The sequence below is a fragment of the Drosophila pseudoobscura genome, chromosome X, assembly GCF_009870125.1.
Source record: "Drosophila pseudoobscura strain MV-25-SWS-2005 chromosome X, UCI_Dpse_MV25, whole genome shotgun sequence".
NCBI classification, from domain to species: Eukaryota; Metazoa; Arthropoda; class Insecta; order Diptera; family Drosophilidae; genus Drosophila; species Drosophila pseudoobscura.
This window is the reverse complement of record NC_046683.1, coordinates 41,558,557-41,566,674: the sequence shown is the minus strand read 5'-3', so window position 1 is coordinate 41,566,674 and position 8,118 is coordinate 41,558,557. Positions and strand designations below refer to the sequence as shown.

The window sequence follows — 8,118 nt, the reverse complement described above, 5'->3', positions numbered from 1 at the left end:
TCATTGTCATCCCCCGTTTCTGCCACCCGTGCCACCCCAATCTGACTGCAATTCGCATGCCCATTCCCATTTCTGAATAGCGAGAACCAGAGAACACGTGTCGATGATTAAATAAAATGTTTGGCAATTCGTCTGGTCAAACTCTTTTCGCATCCATCCCTTCGCCCACAGAAACTCCACTTCCACTACGATTCCTTGCTCTTAAAACAGCAAAAGGCAAAGGGGGAATGACAGCATCGATTCGATTCGATTCGAGCTATATAATTGTATATTCTGGTCAGGGAAGGAACGGACAGTGACTCATTCCCAACAGGCACAAGAGCAGGAGTAGCCGCTCACCACAAAGCTAACCAGCAGTCATATGTACAGGATCTTGAATCGAGTTCCAGCAAGAAGTTTGAGGATAAAGATCTGGAGTAAAAGCAATCATTAAAGGATGGTTTCTCATAGGAGCTCCCCATATGAACATGAAAATAGACAGCATAGATTGGGTCGTATCGAAAAACTATGTATGCTCTTTAGAAACATGTCTCTCTCTCTCTAAGTCTTATTTTCGGAATAAGCCGGTCACATCGTACCACTATATTATGTATTTAGATACATACCCTCAGATACCCTCATAGAAAAATGTCATACCAAAAATTAAATTGCAAGTAAAGTAAAATGACTCCTTTATTTTGAAGCATTAGCTTCGATAGGAAAAAAATAATATTAATAGTTATTAGAGAAAGGAGGAGAACCTTACACTAATCGGATTTTGGCATTGGAGTTCCTGTCTTACACAATCTGCAACGCTCTTTTCTCTTTCTGAAAACTGTTTTATGGGGAATCAAGGGATACTATCGGGCTGTTCTCCCTTTCGACAGTTGATATTCGGATTTTAAATATAAAAATAGTGGGCCACGAAAATATTAAATTTAAATATGTACAAGATCAAATATTTTCATATTGATGGTAAGGAAAACAACTTTGTTTTTACAATTTCCACTTTCGGTGAAAATCTATTATAATGCATTTTTAAATCTCGATTTCTCTGGTTGTACTTATGTATGTATGTGTGTGGGTTTTATACAAAATGGTTTGCAACAGCCTGCCCATTGTTCGACCAACTTTGTTCTCCCCAACTTTCACAACCAAGAAAAGAAAAACCATGGAATTCAAAACATCATCTCCGTACAATATTTCTTACCATATATGAGCTAGACTTGCAAGTGAAATAGTTAATCCAATAAAAGTCGCTTAATTAATCAATCGATGGAGAGATTAACCCTATCTTAGAAAAAAGAACAACCAGTGGTCGACAGAACGGCTATGCTTCTGCTTGTTATAGCATTTCCAATCAGTAAATAAATATCGTGTGTATATGTACCTTGAAGGGAAAGAACATTCGAAAGTAGTTGGAAATAAATTACATAAATACGTCGAAAGACAAAGCTCTGCCAAATCTTGACCTAAATTTGAAACCTTTTATTCCAAACGTTCTGGCAACGGGTTAGCTAAATCCTGATAAAGTGATTCCAAGACAGATCGGTTGAGGATTGCTTCTTCCAGGTCTGACAGAAAGATGGAACCGAACCACCTTCGAGAACCTTTGGCTATTCATTTCAGCCAAAAAGAACTTTCGAATTTTCCCAGATTTTGGCCAATTCAATTGGCTGGCCGCAAACGTGTGAACACTTGGATGATTGTCCAGTAATGCGGTGGATCATTTTTCATTTCACAAATTTTACAGTTATTATGAGAGACAAAGGTGGCAACAAAAGCGATAGAAAGCAGCAAAAATATCCTTTAAGACGGGGCTCGGATTCAAGGGAAGTTGAGGAGGATAATTATCTGGTTGCTGGCTGTTGGCTGTTGTTGGCTGTCGTGTCCTTTCGCATGTGTTCGGACAATGACATTTTTATTGATAAAAATTATGCACGCTCGAGGACAAAGGCAAGCCCTGTCGATGCTTCGTCTTAATGTTGGACAACTTGACTCAGCACAAAATCAAAACGAACGATCCTAAGACAATGGCCCAGGAGCAGGACTCGGACTCTGAGACTCCTGCCTCTCCTTCTTCATCTTGTGGCTGCTGCTGCTGTCATAATGTCTCAATCAGGCAGAGAACATGCAGATAACGGTAACGGTCGCTCTGTCGCTGTCCCAGGACCTTTGTGTACACAGTGTCGCGCTGATGGACACAGGAAAAGGATTTCTGTGGTCACCGAACTGTCATCCATCCAATGGATGGCGACAGCGACAGCCCCGGCGTCGGCTCACTTAAAACGGATCTTTCCATTTGTTTGTCTAATTCCTTCTTCAGCCATGCGTGATGGCTAGTTGGTAGGTGGGTTAACGGTTAACGGCCAACGGGTAACGGTTAACGGTGAATCCTTTGCTGGCCAGAGCCGACCCGAACCGAAACGAGCCAGAGTTCCCTTTGATGGACACCGACCGATAGACAGTCAATGAAGAAATCTCAAAAATACTCGTAACGGAGTACGAAACAAATGTTAAGACCAAATTCATTTAAATATATTGTTTTCGCCAATAGAATCGGATTTGTGTCATAGATATGGGAACTGTTAATAGATTTATGACAAACAGTAATATAATCATATTTTTGAAGGGCTTTTTGTTCAATCAACAACGGTTCACTCAGATCTAAAAAGATATGTATGTATAAGGATAGCACGAAGTAATAATTTTTAAAGCTCACAATATCCGATGGACGTTTACGTCCATACTGAGCATTGGCTATGCAATGTAAAATGCCCAAATTAGATTATTTAATATAAATTTGGAATCTATGCATTGGACTTTCAATTCTTTAAAATATATTTTTTAACAGTCATTTATAATATCAAGGGCATTTATCATTGTTCTTCTGCTTCTGCAATTTTTTGGGTCTCCAGACTTAAAATGCAGAAACAAGAATTAAATGAAAGTGGCACGGCAGTGAAATTGTATCCACATTTCAAATATACCCTAAATGTTTGTTTGGAGTATATGTTTTTTCCCCGTCTCAAATTCATTTTTTGAATCCACAAACAATGTGTGGACTCGTCAATATGTAGAGGTTTAAGCTCTGTTTGACTTTGATATTGTTTTGTATGCGTTTCCCTGGATGCTGCATTTGTAGCAACCAACCTTTAGTAGAACGCCAAAAAGGCCACAGCAGGAGCAGTGCCCTGACTGGGATACTCTCACATATTCTGACGAAATTACCAATTATTGTAGCCTTTCCAGAGCCAACTGTGAAGAGTGGGCGGGGCGAGGAGACGCCCGTTTCAGCTAACGATTATTTGGCAGAAAATTTGGCAATTCTCTTAAAAAGCCAACACGACACGGACAACCAGATTCGATTCCGGCAAAATGGATTTATCTACTAAAGCGTAAAAATGCAGTTAAATTCCCTGTGGTATGTACAGGACAGGCCCCAGGTAGAAGTGACGTGACGTCCTGTTGACTTAAGATTGCGACGACAAGGGAAGAGGCGAACAAGAAACAGTATAAGGAGTGCTCATTGCAGGGTACGGTACACGGGGTACAGGATCGGATCCGAAAGACCCTCCCCGCTTTGTCAACTTGTTGCTACTTACACTAAGCCGACTGAGCTGCATAATTTTCCATAAAAAAACAATAATAACACAATGCGGGATGGGCTGCTGACTGGCATCTTTGTTTGGGGGGGGGGGGTTACGTATCTGTATCTGTACAAATGTGCTGTATGCTATAGGAACTACTGGCTCTTCTTGATGACGTGCGCCAGGTCGTAGACACCGCGCACCGCCTTCAGCTTCACGCCGGGCACATCCTGCAGCCTACCGACGCGACAGAGAACGATGTTGTGCTCCTGCAGATTGTGCCCAATGCCGGGGATATAGGCCACCATCTCCTTGCCGGTGGAGAGGCGCACCAGGACACACTTGCGGTTGGCCGAGTTCGGTTTCTTGGGCTTCTTTATCAGCGTCTTCAGGACGACGCCCTTGGCAAAGGGCTTCCCATCCAGCGGCTGGCGTGGCGGCCTCGTTTTGATGTGGGGTCCAGTGCGATGCATTTGATTTAGTGAGGCCATGCCGCGCAAGGCGCTCACATAGCCGCTCTGCATGGCTGCAAAACAGTAGAGATTCGGCATTAATGATTGGTTCAAGTCAATTCTAGCACAACTGTACTGTTGTGCACACATTTCCCAGGTCGGGGTTTCTCTCAGAGGAACAGACAAAGGGTCAGACCAGACAGTTGGCCGGCCAACGAGATTGACAATGCCCGATGGGCCCTTTGTTGTGGCTAATCTCTGTGAAAATCGAAAATGATTGTGCAGCAGCCTCTGCATCAGTGCAAAATCTTTGACAATGTTCTGCTCTGCCTGGGATCGCCAATAATTGCAGCCAAATGACGCGCATGCGCAAATGTCCAGCAATGCATCAGAGGTGAACAAAAGGCCGTTCTCCTCATGGCTCTCAAGCCTTTCATTTCATGATTGAGAGAGTGTGACAATGGCGGGAGGATCCGTCGTCCATCGTCCATTCTCCGAGTTTAAATTGACAGCATTTTCAATTATAAATGTAAATGCCACACACCGACCGACGCGCTGGTCGACGATCGCAGGTAATAATTTCCATATTGCGGATTTTAAGCAAGAGCTATGCTCGACATTTAGATACAAAAGACAAAGGGCGGGCAAAGAATGCCGGACAATGGCCAGGGCTGATCCACACCTGTGGCTGTGGACCGTGTGGGTCCGGTCAGTGTTTGTTCGGTGTGTTTCATTGTGCTGATTGTGCTGGCCATGCAAAATTCCCATTGTCGATGCTGTTTGCGATATTTTTTGGCATTTGACAGCACTTTCGCTAGCAGGGTTTTAATTATTTTTTTAATTAAAACCCATCAGGGGGACACATGGGAAAGCGGCAATGAAAATATTCACAAGCAGCAGGCTCGTGGAGGTGGAGGGCCCGTTCTCGAAATGGAAGTGGAAGCGAGCCGTAAGCAAGTCGGCCACGCGCACACGTCCGAAAGAGTTGCGATTGAATGCTGTGCTGCAGTGGGCACTGCACATTGAAAAACAAACACTTTATACAAATCATTGTGGGCACGACGCGACAAGGATCGCTGGATAAATACTTGCACAGACGGCGAGGGGGAGAAATGCGCACAGTCATTGATTGTAAAAACAGAAGACCAGACCAGACCGATCCTGAAGGGGCTGTCTGAAGGGACCCTCTGCAAAATAGATAGGACAGTTTTTGGCCAACTTGCAGGCAAACTTACCCTGCGCCGTCAATTGTTTCGTAATGCTGAATGTTTGCCGCAGGAAGTTCATGTTGTTGCTGTGACGTCGGTATCACTTGCCTGTTTCCAAGTTTAATTGGTTAGTGTCCAATCAGTCGGTAGTGTGTAAAATTTGATAGTTAAGCTCCTTTTTAATTTATAAAGAGCTTGAAATTAGTAATTAATAAAAATCTATTATTGTGTTCCGCGGACTTATCGATAAAATATACGGTCTGACCCTTAGAAATATACCGCAAATATACTGACGAATTATTTGCAATCAAGCTGCACAATATCATAATTTTATTAATTTCCTGCATGACTGGTTAATTTCAAGTTGTCATATTTATTGAATTGCTTATAAAATAAGGTTTAAACAGAAACGGTCAACAACAATTTCCACAAAATGAATTTCCTTACAGGGTAACAGCTGGCGTGTAACTACACATGTTATACATTTTAACTACATATTTATGTAATTACCCAAAGCGACACCTGAAGGGGAAATGAGTACGTTTCGAAAATTTTTGTTCCGTTTTTTAATTTTTGCATAATCCAGATGAAAGCCCACCGTTATCCACTATGCTGATCACGAATTAGTACTCGATGTGGCCTGAGACATGGCTCTAGATGGCATTTCTACACAGTTTCTATGTTGGTGCATTGCACAAGAAGGTGAGTCCATAACGCGCTTTAAAATATACTAGAAAATACTGTGAAAAGTATAAACACTTGCAAGGTGTGTTTCCCTAGGGTATGCCGAATGTTGCGCATCCCGCGCCATGGTGTGCGCCAAATAGAAATTGTTTGATAGTGAATGAGCGAAAAGAATTTAAATTCAATCCATTGATTCCAATTATTTAAATGATGCACGTAGGTACGATTTGAGAGCGAGTATTCAAAAAACCTGAGTATTAATGTTTCTATACCTTTGGCCATTTGTAAGCACTGTTTAATTTAATTTGTTGTATAAAATGTGGTTTTAAAAAAAGGTCTGCAAAACTTAATTTTTTTCCGACATGGCAGGGATGTACACAGGGATGAATTTTCCTGTGAAGCTTATCGCCGCTGTTGTTCTTGTCCTCTCCATTTTTTCCGAGCCCAATTTAAGGTTGGGTTAAAATCAAATTATTTATAAAGAAAGCAAAAGTTAAATTACCCTGATATACATAGATGTCAAGTTTATGTTAATGCCTCAATAAGTCATCTATTTTTTTTTCCTTTTGCAATTAAGGTTCGTTTCGTTGTATAAAAAGCCGTTTACTTTTCATTTCGTCAACGAAAATGTTTTCGCGGTTTGAAAACGAATAAATCTTGCGGAATGTAAAAACGGGAGCTCCAATTTATATGTGTTCAAAAGTAAATCGGAAAACGTTTGTGAATGTGACAAACGGAGCCGGGCTGATTATAATCAAAAGCGCGCATATGTATGTACATATAGCTTGCAGCCGACCTCTGTAATGGCTTAGACTAGATTCAGAAGACGCTGTCGAACTCCTCAATGGAGTTTTCTAAATAAAAACTGAATTTTACCAAATATTTAATACCCAAACTATTGGATTGAGTGTGTGCAATAAAAGCTATTAAATTTCGAGTTTGCTTGTTCCATTGTTATCCTTAAAACAGCTCTACGACATCGTCCTCGATTTCGAAAATGGAAAAGTCGCTGGTGCTACCGAACATCCACCAGTGGCGCAGTATGTTGCGAATGAGCAGGCAGCGCGTCGTCACGAACTCGAAGAAATGGAAGAAGAGAGCGCTGGAGGTCAGCAGGGCACAGGAGGCGATGAATACCTCCTGGACGGTGAGCTGTTCGGCGCTGCCCTGGTTCAAGGTCTCCATGCACTGCAGCACCTGTACACAAGAAAATAAGCGCAGATAAGCAGTGATCGGGCCACGAAACAAGAGGACCGTGATCAGACGACTCGGCCGGCAAGGAGCACAGGCGGTCCTCACCTGCTGCAAGATGATGTGTCCCAGCGGCATCAGCGAGAAACTGAACATCACGTGCTTCACAATGAGACCACAACAGCGGCCACACCAGAAGGTGCGCATCATCTTCTTAACGCTCATCCGCTCCTCGGATAGATCGAAGACAGCATGGCAGATCTCGCAGCGATTGTCATGACGGTGGACGATCCATCGCCGCAGGCACTTCAGGTGTATGTAGCCCTGAAATATGATCACCATATGACATAACAGCATCCCCTTAGCTCTCTCCCGCAACTCTCTCTCTATCTCTCTACCCCGGTATCACTTACCACACTGCCCTTGCACTTGCACGGACAGTTGATGATCTCCATATCACTTCGGTTCCAGCGGCAGATGCGGCATGAATTTCCGTTCTCGTTGGCTGAGTGAACGCTCTCCTGCAACTGCGAGTGCGCTCCAAACGTTGGAACGCTCGTCGGCAGGGGAGACGGATCACTGTCTATGACACCATTTGCCGCAGAATCATAAGCGACCTGGCTGCTGGAACCAGGTTCGGTGGCAGCCATCTCGGGGACCGTCGCCGTCGTTGACGTCCTCCTGTCGCCCAGAACAGTGTTGAACAAGCGACAAGCCGTTGACTCTGAAATGACGGGAAGCTGTTGGCGATGGGCCATGCCAATCGGCTCCTCCCAATGTGTGTGGTCTTATAGGGGCAAGTCCTGGTGGCGCGGTGTGTAAATACTAAATTTTAATTTTTACATCAAATTTTGCACAGACATTTTACAGTACGTCAGACGTCAGATACCCGGAAAGTAGTCATTATTCGGTTTGATTCCTGTTCATGTTTTGTTTTAAATTTCTAAATTTTACGGCAAATAATTATTAGGGGCTAATCGACACGAATGTGGCTCCTTTTACCCAAATTTCCAT

At 43.1% G+C, this 8,118-nt stretch overlaps 2 protein-coding genes and 1 long non-coding RNA gene across 3 annotated transcripts; 1 reads left to right on the top strand and 2 right to left on the bottom strand.

The window, feature by feature from the left end:
- Nucleotides 1–782: 782 nt before the first annotated feature.
- LOC117184450 (uncharacterized) lies at nt 783–1,384 on the top strand. Its single transcript, XR_004469815.1, has 2 exons — nt 783–954; nt 1,090–1,384. It is a non-coding gene; the product is annotated as an uncharacterized lncRNA (long non-coding RNA).
- A 2,259-nt stretch (nt 1,385–3,643) lies between these two features.
- On the bottom strand, nt 3,644–5,499 carry tko (technical knockout). Its single transcript, XM_001355350.4, has 2 exons — nt 5,257–5,499; nt 3,644–4,095 (listed from the first exon to the last, which is right to left on the bottom strand). The coding sequence occupies exons 1-2, from the start codon at nt 5,306–5,308 to the stop codon at nt 3,725–3,727; spliced, it is 423 nt and encodes a 140-aa protein (XP_001355386.1). The 5' UTR covers nt 5,309–5,499; the 3' UTR covers nt 3,644–3,724.
- Nucleotides 5,500–6,779: 1,280 nt separating this feature from the next.
- Nucleotides 6,780–8,019, bottom strand: LOC4815994 (uncharacterized). Its single transcript, XM_001355351.4, has 3 exons — nt 7,518–8,019; nt 7,213–7,428; nt 6,780–7,110 (listed from the first exon to the last, which is right to left on the bottom strand). The coding sequence occupies exons 1-3, from the start codon at nt 7,860–7,862 to the stop codon at nt 6,874–6,876; spliced, it is 798 nt and encodes a 265-aa protein (XP_001355387.2). The 5' UTR covers nt 7,863–8,019; the 3' UTR covers nt 6,780–6,873.
- Nucleotides 8,020–8,118: the final 99 nt, after the last annotated feature.

Excerpts from the sequence above, each read along its gene's own strand:
- LOC4815994 (XM_001355351.4), bottom strand. The coding sequence starts at position 7,862 with ATGGCCCATCGCCAACAGCTTCCCGTCATTTCAGAGTCAACGGCTTGT. Across the intron at positions 7,429-7,517 it reads GCAAGTGCAAGGGCAGTGTG|GGCTACATACACCTGAAGTG; the intron begins GTAAGTGATACC and ends ATCATATTTCAG. Across the intron at positions 7,111-7,212 it reads GACACATCATCTTGCAGCAG|GTGCTGCAGTGCATGGAGAC; the intron begins GTGAGGACCGCC and ends TCTTGTGTACAG.
- tko (XM_001355350.4), bottom strand. The coding sequence starts at position 5,308 with ATGAACTTCCTGCGGCAAACATTCAGCATTACGAAACAATTGACGGCG. Across the intron at positions 4,096-5,256 it reads GAAACAATTGACGGCGCAGG|CCATGCAGAGCGGCTATGTG; the intron begins GTAAGTTTGCCT and ends ACTGTTTTGCAG.